Source organism: Callithrix jacchus, chromosome 10 (assembly GCF_049354715.1).
Source record: "Callithrix jacchus isolate 240 chromosome 10, calJac240_pri, whole genome shotgun sequence".
Taxonomy (NCBI): Eukaryota; Metazoa; Chordata; class Mammalia; order Primates; family Cebidae; genus Callithrix; species Callithrix jacchus.
Window position 1 is genome coordinate 82,833,851 of NC_133511.1, and position 17,930 is coordinate 82,851,780.

Genomic DNA, 17,930 nt, shown 5'->3' on the forward strand with positions numbered 1-17,930 from the left:
CACATTCTGTAAGCCAGGGACCTCACAACAAAATTCACAAGAAACTGAAGAGAGGCAGATTTGAGTCTGTAAGAAATAAAATTCTTCTGATTCAAGACAGGAGACATCTTGATTTAGAATTCAGATCGGATAAGACCCATGTGTCCTTTGGCTTTGGGCTTGGCTCCGGTGAGGTGACACTCTCAGAAAGGTGAGTATGTGAGGAAGGCAGGACCTCTGACATCACTCACCTTTAGATCCAGGTACTCCAGGTCTTTCTTCAGCTGGAGGTAGGTATCATCAGCCTTCAAATGAAGCAGAGAGGGGGGAAAAAAGAAAACAATTATGAACACCAAGAGTTTCCATAACTCAAGGTTTCGCATGTGAATTAATTTACATTGTGCAGCTTTGGGAACAAGGAACCACAGCAGATCAACACATCGGGGGCCACAGAGGAAGCACAAATGTCTCAGTGCAGCTGACAGCCCTCTTTCAGCATGGCGAAACTTGTGGGTGCACCACTGGATCATTTTCAGCTAGTCCCCCACTGGCTCGGGGGAAGAATTTGGCAGGGAGGATCCTACTCCAGGGCTAGGGCAGCTAAGGCAGTGCTGTGCTCCCAAGATAGACATGGGAGGTCTACCTGGAGGAGCACATGCCACACCTGTGCTAGAGTGCACCAGTCATCAGTGCTCCAATTCCATCCATCAAACCTTTGGTCTGGGTCACTTCACATGCACGAAGTAAGATGAAGCTCAATGGTGTGAATGAATGCCTGGAAGAGGCAGGGAGATGATCTGGGTCACCCAGGAGGTCCCAATATAACCTTGATTTCCAGAATGATAACCATCAGCAGCTGCTGGAAGATTCCTGCTAGTTTTGTTTCTTTTTGCTCAGAATAGAGCCAATGTGGCTATGTCAGGAGCTACTTGAGGCAGGTACAAGATCAGACCTATTTGTCAAGTTCTTCAGTATAATTACCAGAAATGGTGAAAATAAGAAAAAGACTCTTTGATTTCCTAAAACTCATGCTTCCCTGTGTAGCAGATCACAGAAGCTAACTGTGAGGCAGAGGAGTTGTGAAAGCTCAAGAAAAATAATCCAGGCACCACCTTCTCAACAGGCTAAGAGGGTCCCAGCCAAGCAAGCCAGGGCTGGGGCAGGTGGCCCTTGCTTACAGCTCTGAGGTAAGACAGTCACACAGATGAACCACACGAAGAGTTCACACAGTGCTCTTATGCATGGGAATGCCGGAAGGACAACTGTTAGGGGCACTATTGGCTTAAAAGGTCTTATTTGTGTGCCCATACTAACCCCTTACCCATCCATACTTCCCAAACAGCTCAGTCCCTACAGACTTGCCATAGAAATAATGACAGAGTAGAATAAGGTTATTAAAGATCACTTAGATTCACAACTAATAGTGTTTGTACTGACATTCATTTTTCTGAATATATTTCCTAAATCCCTCATAACTCACTAAAACAGAACAAGGAAGGAAGGTAACATTTCTGCCACCCTCCTCATCTGTCCTTTGCCTACTTCTGTACAGCCTGGAGGACCAGCCTCATATGGCCGAACCTATTCCTGCCTGAGGACAACCCCAGGGATGAATCCTCTTTTTTCAATTCTCCTGCTTAAGATACCTGGGAGGGCAACCCCCTAGCCAGTCCTTGAGAAGCTTGCCTGCAAAGCCCAATGTGCTTGCAACAGTTTAGAACATTGTGTCTTGAAGGCTTGGATTTTGGCTGCAGCCCGCATGCTTCTTGCTGAGGGATCCTGAGCAAGTCACTTCCCCTTCTGGCTCCTCTTGCCTGTGTGTGGTCCTGACTCCTGTCCTCCCTAATCTCTTCCAGCTTACTGTGAGGCTCAGCAGGATATGAGATGAGAAGATGCTCTGTGAGGCAGCAGGGCACTGTCCAGAAAAGAGAGGGTGCCCTGCATCCTCCCTCCAGGCTGACATACACATGCCTTTCCACATCCCAAGGAGTAGCCATGGGGCAACAAGGTTGTCAACCAGCACAGCCCTTTGAACTTGACCACACATCAGCCTGGCAGTCACTACTTATACCAGAGAAGCGACAGTTTAGGTCCCTATGCCACATGCAGCACCCCCACCCCAGCATCAGAGGGTAGGCTTGGACTCCACCAATATACAGTATCTGGCAGTAGCATCCAGAAGCAAACAGCCAGCGAACAAGGAAGAGCCAGACAGCAGAGACAGACCAGAGCAAGGGCACGAGCGAACACGAGCCAGCATGTCACTCCCTGCCCCCAGCCCTGAGAGAGCCCACCAGCGCTGACCTGGCAGGTGGGAAAGGTCAGCTGGTGCTGCAGTAACTGGCCGATGGCGAAATTTCGCACACTGGCCAACTTGGCCTGGTGCCGCCTTAACCGGGTGAGAAGCAATGAGAGCTCCTCCAGCTGCAGGTGTGTAGACACAGCACAAGCAAGTTAGCACCACAGGAGCACGCCACTAGAATTATGCTCTTCATCCCGGTGCCAATGCCAGGAGAGCCCTGATGTGACACCATTAAGCAATTTCTGTCTCTCAACGCCTCAGAGTTCTCATCTTTAATCCTGTCATTAGGGCAAATAAAGGCACTGGCAGCAAAGGGGCTGCAGGAAGTTGTTTTTTCAGGAAAGCAACAACCAACAGTGCAACCTCAAACCTCACCCAGACTCAAGCTTTTTCTTCTTCTTGCACTTCTTCTTTAAGATAGTCCTGCTCTGTCACCCAGGCTGGAGTGCAGCAGTGTGATCTTGGCTCACTGCAACCTCCACCTCCTAGGTTCTGGTGTCTCAACCTCTTAAATAACTAGGATCACAGGTGTACACCACCATGCTCAGCTAATTTTTGTATTTTTAGTAGAGACTGGGTTTTGCCATGTTGGCCAGGCTGGTCTCAAACTCCGGGCCTCAAGTGATCCACCCACCTTGGCCTCCCAAAGTACTAGGATTACAGATAAGAACCACCATGCCTGGTCTTAGACTCGAGCTTTGAAGATAGAGTTAACTAGTTAACTGATCAAAGATCAGGGAAGAAACGAGAGGCACTACCTGTGGGGGGAAAAAGGTGGGTAGCTGGAAAATGTTTTGGCAAAATTCAACTTGAAAGAGGAGATAAACCTAACATTCCCCTATACTTCCCCCCACAAGCTCTTTCCCGTCTCTGGGGAGGACCCAGTGACAGCCAGGTGTCCCTAAGCAAGTCATTCGACTCCTCTGAGCCTCAGTTTCCTCATCTCTAAGATGGAGGTTGATAACTGCCCTCTGGACTGCAGTGTATTGACTCAGAGAAAGGAAAACGTTGATGAGATACAGCTTTGCAGGCTGTGTCCTGTCATTCACCTTACCGATTTTCCATGTAAACTGGGAGCGCTGACAGTGTGGGTCATGTAACCCATGGAGGGCATGGAGCGTCGGTCCACGTGAGATGAGTTCTGCAAGTGGGGAGACAAGAAGTCACACTGGAGTCCGAACCTCTGCCAGTCACTCCCAGGGCAGCCCTCCCCATGCCACTTCCCCTCTGAGCCCCCAACTCCTCATCTGTGAAATGAGCATACACATCTTACTCTCTGGGTTAGAATACTAAACTGTGAATGCCCCTTGGAAAGTATAAACTTAAGCTGGGTTGTTATAAATGATTGAACTGACTGAACACAGATGTCTTCTCCTGCCTTCCAAGCTGCAAGGAAGCTGACTTGTAGTTGTATGACCCCGAGGAAATTACTCTGTCTCTCAATGCCTCAGAGTTCTCATCTTTAAAATGGGCATAAGCATAGCACCTACCTTGCAGGGTTGTGGTGAGAATTTAAAATGAAACCTTTGGGAACTGTGCCTGGCATCTATTATTAAAAAGTACTGCCTAATCATTAGCTATCATTATCCCAAATTACTCAAATTTGTGTTCAAACCAGGAAAGGCTCCTGGCGCCCTCATGCTGACCCAGCAGCCTGGTAGAGCTTCCCGAGCCTCACCTTGACAGCGTGGCCCCGTGCCTTCCTGGGAGAATCCCCCAGTGAGATATCCACACTCCTCCTCTGGTCCGGTGGCTTCACCGTGACCCTCTCTGCTGGCGTGTGTGGCCGCCGGGGTGGGAAGACCCTCGGGGGTCCTGGGGGAGGGATGTCCGAGGGAGATGGAGGCACAGAGATGGAGCGGGGCACCTCTAGCATGCTCCTGCTCCGGCCCTGGTCGGTGAACTCTGGGGAGCCGAGGCATATGGGTGCCGTGGGGCTGCCATGCCGGAATTGCTGGCGCTGCTGCCACTCATAGAGCTGCCACACGGTGCCATCCCGGTGTGCCCGGCGCTCTTCACTCGACATCTTCAGGTGGCTGGCTCGGTCCTGCGCATACTTGTAGTCACTTGGCAGGTTTCGGGGAGGTGGTGAGGAGCCCCCTGATGGGTGTCGGGTGCTCTTGGGAAGAGTCTGGTAGCTTTCTGGGAAGGACAGGGATTGGCCAGGACCCTGGCAAGGAAGCATCTGGTCCAAGGGAAGGCTGAGGAAGAAAGGGTAAGGACGGGTCAGGCAACCAAGCAAGGGGTCTGTCAGGCTTTGAGGAACATATCTAAGTAAACCCACAAAGCTGGGCATGTGGAAGAGTCCTATAAGAACCCCAAAAGAATTATCAAGGCCAACATCCAGGACTTCAGTCACTTCCCCTTTTTGCAGAAGACTCCAAAACCATTTTTCTCTGTCAACTTCCTCTGCCAGGACAACTTGGCTACCTGTGCCCATCACTTATGAATGCAATGTAATTAAGCCTGGCTTTTTCTTCTCTCTCCGCTGCCAGCAGTCAGCTCTTTCAACGGCTGTGCATATTTATAGGAAAGGCCTCACAATTCTCCAGGTTACCAAGACTGTTCCTCTGCCTGGTATCCTAGCACCAAATTCTGGAGGTTCATAAAGGAAGTGGCTGGCATCAGTTCTTTCTTTTTTCTGGACTCTTCTAGTCCAGATTCTGATTAATTATCTCCCTCCAGACAACTTTGAGATGCTCCTAATGAATTTCCACTTTGTCCAAAGTAAGTGCTCTGATCAAATCAGTTCCTTGCTCCAAAAACTTCATGGCTCCTTGTCACTTGTGAAATAAAGTCTAAACTCCTCATTCTGGTACTCACAGCTTGCTAGCAACTAATCTCGACCTGCTTTTCTCACTGCTCTTCCTACCAGGGCCACGCCTAGGCCCCAAAACTGAAGGAGGCACTCCATCTCAGGGGCACCCCTATACCTGCTGGTGCCTGATGGTCAGCCTCACCCTAGTCCTGGCCCAGCCTCCTCCACACCTGAGCAACATCTTGCAGTGGAAAAAGGAAAGGTAGGAGCCGAACCTGGGTTTGAATCGGAGCTTTATACTTTCTGGCTTTGTGACTGTAGGCAGCTTACCTGACTGCTCTGAACTTCCATTTCCTTATTTGTAATGTGAAGACAGTATTACCTGCTTCATAAGGCTATTCTGAGGAATCAATGAGGCAGGTTAGGAAATGCAACCTCCATGTCTGATACACAGAAGTTCCTTCACTAACATGTGTGTCCTTCCTGCCCCCTTTATTCTTATAACATTGTTCTTCCCTTTCCCTACCTGGATGGTCTCCCCTTGCTCCATTTACTGAAATCTTACTCATTCTCCAGGATGCCAGCCCATGCCTTCCCCACATGAACCTTCTGCAGTGCCACAGCCCTCAGTGATCCAGCTCTGCTTGACCTAGTTATCACACTGCCTGTAACTTTTCCAAGGTCCTGTATTGAGGTGATCTTTTCAAACTTGCAAGACATCTCTTCCCAGGCCAAGGTGAAAATTCTTGAAAGACAGGAACTGTTTCACACTGTGGTATCGTCCACAGCCTAAGAAAGTCCTGGCGCATAATCAGCCCTTCAAGAAACACTCCAGGATCCAGGACACAAAGCTGGATGTAATTTCAAAAACAACCACTGACTAGCCATCTTTTTTTTTTTTTTTTTTTTTTGAAACAGAGTCTCGCTCTGTCGACTAGTGTAGTGGTGCAGTCTCAGCTCACTGCAATTTCCGCCTCCTGGGTTCAAGGGATTCTCCTGCCTCAGCCTCTTGAGTAGCTGGGACTACAGGTGTACATGGCAGGCTAATTTTTTGTATCTTTAGTAGAGATGGAGTTTCACTGTGTTAGCCAGGATGCTCTTGATATCCTCACCTCATGATCTGACCACCTTAGCTTCCCAAAGTGCTGGGATTACAGGCGTGAGCCACTGTGCCCCGCCATCCTCTTATTTTCTTCTGGAGTCTCGCTCTTTTGCCCAGGCTGAGTGCAGTGCTGCACTCTTGGCTTGCTGCAACCTCTACCTCCCAGGTTCAAGTAATTCTCCTGTCTCAGCCTCCCAAGTAGCTGGAACTACAAGTGTGCGCCACCACACCTGGCTAATTTTTGTATTTTTAATAGAGATGGCCAGGCTGTCTATTAAACACCATGTTGTCCAGGCTAGTCTTAAACTCCTGGCCTCAAGTGATCTGCCCTCAGCAGCCTCCCAAAGTGCCAGGATTACAAGTGTGAGTCACCACTCCTAACCTCCATCTTATTTTCTAAGAAGGAAACAAAATTCAGCAGGGGGCAAAGTATGGAGTTTTACTAAGCCTGAGAGGCAGCATGATGTTGTAAAAAGAGAACAAGTTTTAGAGTTGGACAGGCCTGAGTTCAATTCGGACTCTGCCTTTACCCATCAATTTTATCTAACAGACATTTATTTGGTGATGACATTGTTCCGGGCCAACACTACACTGATGCCAGCAGCATCAGCACCGCTTGGGAACTTGTCAACAGTGCAGGTTAATAAACCAACCCAGGCATGGAAAGACAAACACCGTGTATGACCTCACTCATACGTGGGATCTACAAAGGTCAAACTCATAGAAACAGAGTAGAGAAGTGGTTACCAGAGGTTTGGGGAGGAGAGGAGGAGAGAAGGAAGAAGAGCTGCTGGTCAAAGGGTGCAAAGTTTCAGTTAGGAGGAGTAAGTTCTGGTGACCGACTGCACGGCATGGTGACAGTGGCTAATAATAAAGGAGGTTTTATAGTTCAAAATTACTAAAGTAGTTGTTAAATGTTCTAACCACCAAAAAGGATAAGCAGGTAAGTGATTGTCAATTGGTTTGATGTAATCATTTCACAATGTTTACATATATAAAAAATGTACCCCATACATGTAATTATTATTTGTCAATTTAAAATAAGATATATTTTTTAAATGCTTGTTATCAACCCCATCTCAGACCTACCTAATCAGAAACTGGGAATGGGGCCCAGCCATCAGTGTCTTAACATGCCCTCCAAGAGATTCTAGTGCTCTGTAAAGTTTGAGAAACTGTTCTAATTGTTTTTAAAACTCAACTCACTTCATCACACTTTTGCTACTTGACCACAGGCAAGTATCAGCCAAGTCCTGTAAGTCTTACTTTCCTTATTATAAAATGAGGACAGTAAGAAGCTCTGACCTACCTAATCAGAAACTGGAGATGGGGCCCAGTCATCACTGTCTTAACAAGCCCACCAGGAGCTTCTAGTGTTCTGTGAAGTTTGAGAAACTGTTCTAATTGTTTTAAAACTCAATTCATTTAATCACAGATAAGCTACATAACCTCAGGCAAGTATCAGCCAAGTCCTCTAAGTCTCACTTTCTTTATTATAAAATAGGGAGAGTAAGAACCACTTAGTCAATTGTTGTGAGAATTTGAAATAGTTGTCATTCAAATAAAGCTATCTGCTATAGCAGGAGATAATTTTAAGATCTCTTCAAGCTCCTAGTCACGCCTGCCAAGTTAGTCTGCCTGCCACTAGGTGGCAGGGTTTGCTATGGATTTCCTAACGTTAGACACGAATGTGCCTCTGAGGCAGGGCAGTGCCTGAATCTTCAAAACAGAGGTGGTAGCAGTGGTGGGAAATCAGGCTGGAGGCTTCCCCTGGGGAGTTCAGGACTTTACTAACCATTGTTCATTCTGCCAGAAGCAAAATGCAAACTATGCAGAGCATTTCAGAGCCGTGCTCCCACCCATACACCCTTCCAGCTGGCTCTGCTGCTCACTCCCTTGCCTGCCTACAGTGCCTGGAAGGTCAGAGTCCACCCTCACCTCCCCACTGCCCTCCTAGCAGCACCCAAATCCCTGATCTCATCCTCTAACCTGTACCCTCCATTTATACATTGTCTCCCATTTCGGAGTGACTCCAAGATACCAGTACAATGGTGAGCCCTGGCTCCAGGGGCCAAACCAAGGAAACTGACTGTGGAGGAGGGACACAGGAAGTGGTACTGTGGTTGAGGTATAGACCCCATGGTAACAAGTGGCAGCTTCCAGAGCAGCTTCGCCCCTAACAGCAGATCCATTCGCTGACCCCCAACCCCCAGTCTTACCCAAAAACTGGGCTCAAGGTCTCCTCACACCATGCTCTGCAGCCACAGGGCCTCCCTTCACTAAACAGGCACTAAGCAGGATATTCTAATACAGTGACCACAGAAATGGTCATATGCAAATGCAGTATCATTTTTTATAATCAATTATTACACTTTATGCAGCAGATATTCCTCACCCTAACTTTAAGATCAATCACACAGGATTTCCATTTTCTACTCTGTTCCTTATTGCAGTGTTTGAGTCTCCTCATCCTACCTCTATCCTCCACCCCAACCTTTCTATTTTGTAAGTATGCATTACTTTAAACACTGGGAGGTTGGGGTGGGAAAATGAAAGCATAAAATTTCAAAATAAGCTCTTAGTAAGATTCTAAGAGTATGTCAGTCTGTCTCCCACAAACCATATTCTAAAAAAGCTTAATGATGTGAAATATGTATGTGTATGTTCAATTAGAAATAATTCCCTGTTGGTCTAAAGCCAAAAATACAGGATCATATATTGCAGTTCAAATAACACTCCTCCCGATTTCTTAATGTGTTCAGTCTAATGAGATTAGCAGTCTTGATGATATGCAAAGCAGAGATATCTAGCTTGTATATTTCAAATGGAAAATGGAGGAGGTTCCTTCAATCAGCAGCCAGATTTATTTATGACTTACTGTAAGAGATTACAAATATACCTTTAAGAAAAAAAAATCCGGGACCGTAAGAGGCAGACCTTTTTAAAATACAAGAGAATGATCGGAGACTGAGCAGACACTTTGTACACTTAAAGATTGACAGCATTTTCTGTTCTGTCTTCTGCCTTTAATTCTTCACTTTTATTCACTTTCTAGCCCATGGAGATCTGCTTCTCCTACTATAACGAAATTCTTCTCATTCTGTGTTCAGTGACCTCCAAAGCCAATGAGCTGTTCTCCTCTACAGACCTGATGTCTCTCTGTCCTTTAGATAAGAATGGCTCAAATCCCCATCTTGTATCTCAAGGAAAGTCAAATGCCCTCTTCACCCACCTCTCATCTCCCTGTTAACTTCTCATCCTTTAGGTCTCTAATGCACACCCCACCCCCAACTCCCAAATTCAGGCCATTGTGTAGCAGAATAACGTGGTTTACAGGCTGCTGGAGTAGTTATGTAGAGACATTTCATAACTGACAACTTACCACTGCATAGGTCACCCAGCTTTTAAAAGTTTTTTCTGTGTCTTTGCCACAGAGGGTTTCTCACTGGCCATGCCATCTTACTGATTTCAACCCCTCCTTTTACTCTGCCTCCTGAGCTAACTTTGACACTGTAGCTCTATTAAGGATGGCAATTCAGTTTGCCTGTCTAAGCCCATCAAATAGCTCAGTGGAAAAAGGGTTTCTGCTACTGAGCAAAAGATCTGTGAGGTTCCAGACTTTGCTTCACAGGTGCCCAGTCTCCTTGCAAATACATCTCAAGTATCTGCTTTTGGTAGAGAAAAAAAAGGAAAGAAAGGTACCACACCCAGGTAGAAGTGCTTATCTGCTGACTGGACTCCTTCCAACTGAAACTCCCCCACAGAACCTCTAGTTTTCCTCCCCCATCTTTTCCTCATCTCCTTCAGGAGACTTAGCTTTTCCTGACCCTTAGGCTGGGGGTCCTCAGTGTTCTGTTGTAGCCCTCTGCGACTATGTCCTCTCAGTTGAGGATTCTTAGTCTTGGCTGCACATTAGATCACTGGGGAGGAGAGACAGGGAAAAATGTGCTTCCTAAAAACCTTATGTCCAGGCTGCAACCCAGACCAATGGAGTCAGATTTCCGGGCATGGGACTAAGGCCTCAGCAAATGTTAAAACTTTCCAGGTGTTTCCAATACATAGCCTAGCAACAGGTTCTCGACTGTGGGCATGCACTAGAATCACCTAGGGAGTTGTATGTGTGTATATGATTGATTGATTGATTGATTGATTGATTGATTGATTTGACAGGTTCTTGCTCTGTCACCCAGGCTGAAGTGCAGTGGTACAATCGTAACTCATCATAGCCTTGAACTTGTGGGCTCAAGTGATCATCCCGCCTCAACCCCACAAGTAGCTGGGAACACAGGTGCATGTCATCACATCCAGGTAAATAAAAAAATGTTTTTTCAGTAGAGATGGTGTCTTGCTATGTTGCCCAGGTTGGTTTCAAACTTCTGGACTCAAGCGATCCTACCACCTCAGCCTCCCAAAGTGCTGGGATTATAGGCGTCAATCACCGCACCTGGCCAACCTAAGGAGCTTTAAAGACATACTGATGCCTTGACCTCACACAAGATCAACTAAATCAAAATCTCTGGTGTTGGGTCTGAAATGATGAAATCATGCAGACAAGATTAAGAAGCATGGCTCTAAGCATTCCATCCTGGATAATCTCAATTACTGGCTGGGCATTAGTTACCATCTCTAAGGCAATGACTCCCTCTACAGCCTGTATCCATATTCCCTATAACCTCCCGGTATTCTCTACCTGGACAGTCCAAAGTACCACATTCCTCACCAAGCTCACATCTCTTATCTATGCTTATATCTGCTGCACAGCACAGTATCTACTTATTAACCAAACCTGAATGCTAACTCCAACTCCACCCATGTCCAGAATTCCAACTCCCTGCTTACATGTCCAAAATGGAAATCCTGATTTCCCCCAACTGGTTCCTTCCTTAGCGTTCCCTATCTCAGTAACCATCCAGTTGCTCAAGTCAAAATTTTATAGATCTGTTTATTGTAGCTCTATTCACAATAGCCAAGATTTGGAAGTAAGCTACGTGTCCATCGACAGATGAATGGATAAACAAAACGTGATACTTACACTCAATGGAGTACTTATCAGCCATAAAAAGAATGAGATTCTGTCATTTGCAACAACATAAATGGAACTGGAGGGCCTTATGTTAAGTGAAATAAGCCAGGCACAGAAAGACAAATTTGGCATACTCTTACTCCTTTGTGGGAGCTAAAAATTAAAACAATTGAACTCATGGAGAGAGAGAGTAGAATGATGGTTACCAGAGTCTGGGAAGGGTAGTGGGCAGGAGGGAGTAGGGATGCTTAATGGGTATGAAAATATAGTGAGATAAATCAATAAGAGCTACTATTTGATAGCATAACAGGATAATTATAGTCAACAAAAATTTATGATACATTTAAGAATAACTAAAAGGGGTCAGGTACAGTGGGTCACACCTATAATCTCAGCATTTTGGGAGGCCAAGATGGGAGGACTGCTTGAGGCCAGGAGTTCGAATCCAGCCTGGTCAACATAGTGAGAGTCTATCTTTATTTTAATTTAAAAATAGTAACTAAAAGGGTAATATTGAAATGCTTGTAACACAAAGAAATCATAAATGCCCAAGGTGATAAACATCCATTTACCCTGATGTGATTATGTATTGCATGCCTGTATCAAAAGATCTCATAAACCCATAAATATATGCATCTGCTACGTACCCACGAAATTTAGTTTTTAAAAGTTTAGACATCATCGTAGTTTCTCTCCTTCTGCATTCAAATTCACTGACAAGCTTCATCGTTTCAACCTCTGAAATGTGCCTCAAATTGCTTTAGTTTGTCCTACTTCCATTGTCACCCTCCTGGACTATTACAATAGCCTCCTTCCTAGGCTCTTATCTTATGAAATATTCATCAGATCACATCTCTTACTGCTTAAAACATTCCAGTGGTTCCCCCATTGCTTTTTCAAATAAAATTCAAATGTCGTACCTTGGAGTATGAGGACCTACGTGACATTACCCCTGCCAACCTTCCAACCTCATTCAGCAGTAAGGTCATCTTACAACCATCTACCAAGGACCTACCTAGGCCAGCACCAAGAAGAGCAGCTTCCCTTCCCTGTGTCTTCAGTCAATTTCTGTTTTCTTAAGATACAAAATGTGAACAAACAGGTTTGACACCTAGTCATTCCCAGTCAGGAATGGGAAGGTATCTTAGCTATAGCACAACAGGCCTTCTCTTCTAGACTGCTCCACAACAATACCTATCAGTGACTGAGGAAGGCTCCATTGTGATTTATCCACCATCCATTCTCACAGCTGCCCAGCCGGACCAGATTAAAGAGGTTACAGCAACCTACATATGCACAACACACCCACATACTTGAAAACAGTACTAGGCTATTACCCTAGGAGCACTACCACCTCCAGAGTCCAGAGGTAGAAAATCGGGGCCTGGCCAACAGGGAGAATGCAGTGTGGCCTTTTCGAGCATGTTATCAGGCCTGTGGCCGACTCGGTCTGGATGCTGGCACTTCCACTGCAATCCCTGGGGAGCTCTCTGAATGCATACTGGCTTTGCTCTCTCCTCTCTTGTTCGTGATTTGTTTAGAAGCCTGAGAATTGTGAGGGGAATCTGTCACATCTTTCACAATGAAGACAAAGCACAGTGGCTTCTGGGGACAACAGGAAGCTAGTGACCCTGAATTCTTCACATTCAGAGATGTGTCCTAATTAATCTGAAATTATAATAAAATACAGACAGTGCTTGGCAAATAGCAAGAGATGCATACCTTCTAAATTATTAAAAACTTCTTCAAGGAATGGGTATGATAAAGCCCAGTGTCAACAGTGCCTACACACTTCTGTATGTGCCTGGAATTAAAAATGAATCTGCATTTACTCTCATTTCTATACACATTTCTCGGATGTAGAGAAGTATCAGCACAAAGGAAGAAGACTGGATATCATTTACATGCTGACTGTCTCAAGGCATTCTTCCTGAGTAGAAAAGCCTCTGGTGTAATCACGTGACTGCCTTGGAGGCTCACAGACCCAGGACTGAACTCTGGCTTTACCACTTATCTGTGTGCCCTAGGGAGGTTCCTTCACTTCTCCAAGCCTCAGTTTCTAAGTTAGGAATATCACCCCTTCTTGCAGGGTTGTTATGGGGATTTCTGTAGGTAATGGAGGTAAAGAGTTTAAGCCTGCCCTTATGAAGCAAGTGCTGGCTAAATGACGGCTCTTGCCACTATATTATCGTACTCACTATAAGCGGCAATTCCGGGTCTATTACTCACCTCTTGCTGTCCGCCTTCTGGGCCCTTGCCCAGTGTTCCACCTGGGCCAGGTTGCTCTTCCTTTGGCTGTGCTTTTCAGGGTTGGTCTTGGGAGGAAAGGCCCGCTGGTACCCACCAGTCCCATTCTGCTCTCCTGGGCCATATGATGCAGGCAGCATGCCATTCTTTTCTGCCCGCTGGGGCTGTGCCTGCTGGCCTCTTGGGCCACTGGGTAAATCCACAAACAAGGCATCCTCCTCGGCCGGCGAGTATGGAGACCTGGCCTTGCTCCGATCCCGCTTGCCCTCCAGCGGGTCCCTCTGGGAACGGTACCGCTCTTCCTCCTGCTCTTGCCTCTCAAAGTTGACAAAGTCATCATGGCCACGATGAGGACAATCTCTCGTATGTCCAGGTCCCACCCGGCCACACTCATGACAGGACTCTGTGTGGTTGGCCTGGGGGACAGCTTGCCGCTCCACCTTCTCCATGTCCCTGCAATGACAGCAGCACATTCAGCTTGCTCCACAGCCAAGACTCCACAATGAAACACACCATACACTCAGTTACCTGCAGGCCTTTGCACAGAATATTCCCTCTGCCGGGGACACCTTTCATGCTCATGTCCTCACTCACCCTGCCTAACCTCTGCTCCTTTGGGGATCTGGCTTACCATCACCTCCTCCAGGAAGCCATCCCTGACGTACACTTCCAAGTTAGAATAGATCTTATGTTGATCCCACTCTCATACTAATCACACTGGACCATAACTGTGTGTTTACTCATCTAGCTCCCAACTAAACTATGAGTTCCTTCTGGCCAGAGGCCTGTCTGGCTGATTATCATATGCCCAGAATTTCTATACAATGACTGGTATACAATAGGCACTCCATAACTACTACTGCAAGAGAGAATGAATAAATTATACAGGTAACATTCTCATGAAGACCATTCCTGTGCTCCCACTCTACTCTGTGCTACTGATCTTGCTTTTTCCTTTTGCAATTTGTCTGTCTGTCAGGGGCTTAGAGAGAAGGCTCCTGAGCTCAGGATCCCTCCCACTGGGGTTTAGCACAGCCCAAAGTACAAATGATAGCATAATTAACACTCTTCAAAGATGGCAAATAGAGAACAGGCACAGCAAGCTCTTTATGTGAACAGTAACCTGTTCCAATCTTATCAAGGAACAGTTCTGTGAAGTATTATTAATCAGACTTTAGCAATGAGGAAAGTGAGACACAGAGAAGCTTGATTATTTGCCCAAGATCAAACAGCTGGAACAGAGTAGAGACTGGGTTTAAACCCAGGTAGACTCCAGAGCCCATGTGCGTTAGGTTTTGCTCTACTGCCTCTCCATGTGTGTCCATGCAAACCTGGAAGCTATTAAGGAGAATAGGGTGGGGTGATAGATTAGGGTATGAACTGAGGCTCCAGGTGGAGCTTTGGGACATGGTAAAGGGCTCCTCTTTCATGGTCCATCTCCCTCTGTAAGTTGCCCTTCTCTCTGCCTCCTTGGGCCAGGGTTCTAGTTGTCTGCATCCTGATCACCTGGCACCAGGGATACAATAGTGGCTCCACAAGCTTTGCAGAATTTAGATTAGGGAGGCAAGAGAACTTGCTCCAATTCAGCTCAGATGGACTAGAAAAATTACCAAAGAACTTTACTTAGATGGGGCAGCTGGTTTAGCCATACTCCTTGGTAAAAAGGTCCTGGCCTTAAGATCCATTACTCAAAATAGCTAAGCCAGAGGCATTTTCATCTCAATATGAGAGTACTTAATAGAAAAGCTACTGCATTTACATCTCGGTGGCCACACCCCAGGTGTCTTTGCAACATCTTCAGAATCTCAACTACCAATAATCAACACAGGTTCAGGGCAGAAACAATCCACCCTGAGAGCTCGTTAGAATGTCAATATCTAGATGTCCTCCACATGGGGTTTGCTTTTCACTGTGTATGGGTGTGTTGTCTAACTTAGGTAGGGTGATATGGTTTGGCTGTGTCCCCACCCAAATCTCATCCTGAACTATAGTTCCCATAATCCACATGTGTCCTGGGACAAACCTGCTGGGAGGAAATTGAAGCATGGGAGAGGTTACCCTCATGCTGTTCTCCTGACAGTGAGTGCATTCTCACAAGATCTGATGGTTTTAGAAGGGGCTTTTCTCTCTTTTGCTTGACACTTCTCCTTCCTGCCCATCATGTGAAGGAGGACATGTTTGCTTTCCCTTCCACCATGATTGTAAGTTTCTTGAGGCCTCCCCAGCCATGTGGGGCTGTGAGTCAATTTTTCTTTCCTTTATCAATTACCAACTCTCAGGCAGTTCTTTACAGCAGTGTAAGAATGGACTAATACACAGGGAGACCTGAGAAAAGCAATCACTCTTCTCACTGTTCATGTACCAATGTCTTTTCTATGGAAACCCCAAGCTTTGTGGGGGGAAAAAAATTGCATCTTTGGAACTCCTTTTACCCAATAGAGGACATCTTTCCTCTCCAACTCCCACATCGTATTAATTGCCCCTCTAATAATAGCATTTCGATTTTCATTTGGGGATCACTTTCTCCTGCCCTCAGTCCAGGTGGTTTGGGTACTGCTGACTCCTGGTCCAGCTGAAGCTCCACGGTCTCAGTGACTGGTTCAGGGGCTGACTACTCCAGGCCAATCAGAGTTAGCCCTGGGTGGGACTTGGGTTGGAACTGCTCCAACTATGTGGGAAGGCACTACTTGAGAATGAAGTTAACATAAAGGAAAGCAGATGAAGAAACAGAGAAGACTAAAAACTTGGCTTAAGCTCCTACATATAGTGATATGTAAACCAGATATCTCTTTGGGCTTTTTGGTTATGAATGAATAAATTCCTTTATTTTTTTGAAACAGCGTCTTGCTCTGTTACCCAGGCTGGCGTGCAGTGGCATGATCACGGCTCACTGCAGCCTTCATCTGCTGGGCTCCAGCGACCCTCCCACCTCAGCCTCCTGAGTAGCTGGGACTACAGGTACATGCCACCATACTCTGCTAATTAAAAAAATTTTTGTTTTTCTTTGTAAAGACTAGGCTGTGCTGCCTAGGCTGCTCTCAAACTCCTGGGTTCAAGTGATCTGCCTGCCTCAGCCCCCCAAACTGTTAGGATTACAGGCGTGAGTCACCTTACCAAGACTAAATTCCCTTTTTCACTGTTAGTTTGAGTTTGGTTTCTGCCACTTATACTGGAAAGAGTCCTGCTTATTAAATCATTTTAAAATGACATATTGAGATAGTGATGAGTGAGGGCCTATCCATTGCCAACATTCAGTGCTTTATAAATTTCAGTAGTAGGAAAACATGGGAAATATTCAGGAGCCTATACTTAAAGAAAAAGTAATTCATCTGGGCACAATGGCATGCTGAGGCAGGTGAATCACCTGAGGTTGGGGTTCGAGGCCAGCCTGACCAACATGGTGAAATTTCATCTCTACTAAAAATATAAAAATTAGCTTTGTGTGGTGGTGTGCACCTGTAGTCCCAGCTACCCAGGAGGCTGAGGCAGGAGAATCACTTGAACCCAGGAGGCGGAGGTTGCAGTGAGCCAACATTGTGCTACTGTGCTCCATCTTGGGCGACAGAGCAAGACTCCGCCTCAAAAGAGAAAAAGTAATTCTTACTGTAAGCTCATAAAGGAACAACTGTTCGACAATCTACATAGGATAGGATTTTTTTTTCTTGTCTTTTTTTCCCACACAATAGGTTTTAGCTTTGTCTCTCCTTTCTCCCTTTAATCCTCTATAGCTAGATTGGTGTAACCGGAACCAACAGTCCTCAAGTTGCCTAAGTTGGCCATTATCTTCTTTTCTTTCCTGTGTTCCCGCCCCCCCCCCGATACAGGGTCTCAGTGTCACCAAAGCTGGAAAGCAGTGGTGTGAACACAGTTCACTGCAGCCTCAACCTCCTGGGATCAAGTGATCCTGTGTAGCTGGGTACCACAGGCACCTGCCACCATGTCTGGCTAATTTTTAATTTTTTTTTTTTTTTTTGTAAAGACAAGGTCTTTCTTGTTGTCCAGACTGGTCTTGAAATCCTGAGCTCAAGCAAAATCCTCCCACCTTAGCTTCCCAAAGTGCTAGGATTACAGGCATAAACCACTATACCAAACCTATCTTCTTTATTCTCTCTCACTTCCAGGAAACCACCCACAGAGGATGTGCTAAGGCTGCTTCAGAGATGATTAAGGCTCTGGCTGCCCTCTGGATCACACTCTGGCCAAGTCACTGAAGCTTTATAATCTGGCATGCCACTTTGGTTTCACTTGCTCTGATATTTCTAAGTGGTTACTCCAATTGTGATACCCAGGTAATTGTATCTCCTTGCTATTCACACCCCAAAGATAAATAGTACCTTGTCATAAAAGCCAGATAGTGAAACAAATATGCCATCTATGTGTATGAAATTAGAATTGAAAGGAAATGAAAGAGTCTTCAACTCCGGGAGCCAAAGATTGTGAGTGTAACGTCTCAGCTCAACCAATTGTAATGTGGATTTTTCTTCCTTCACTAGACAATCACCATATATTTGCCAAGCAC

At 46.0% G+C, this 17,930-nt stretch overlaps 1 protein-coding gene across 30 annotated transcripts in view; it reads right to left on the reverse strand.

Annotated features, from left to right (window-relative positions):
• The window catches only part of PLEKHA7 (pleckstrin homology domain containing A7), a 260,456-nt gene that overhangs the window by 34,673 nt on the left and 207,853 nt on the right, over positions 1-17,930 (reverse strand). For all 30 annotated transcript variants that reach the window (XR_013523322.1, XM_078340689.1, XM_035264207.3 and 27 more), the window contains 4 exons: positions 13,394-13,864; positions 3,960-4,482; positions 3,336-3,422; positions 231-284 (listed from right to left, as the gene is read on the reverse strand). Coding sequence is in view for 29 of the 30 variants with exons in the window: in XM_078340689.1 (XP_078196815.1) it covers positions 231-284; positions 3,336-3,422; positions 3,960-4,482; positions 13,394-13,864 (1,135 nt within the window). In the remaining variant the exon portion in view is untranslated. The remainder of the gene's footprint in view (positions 1-230; positions 285-3,335; positions 3,423-3,959; positions 4,483-13,393; positions 13,865-17,930) is intronic.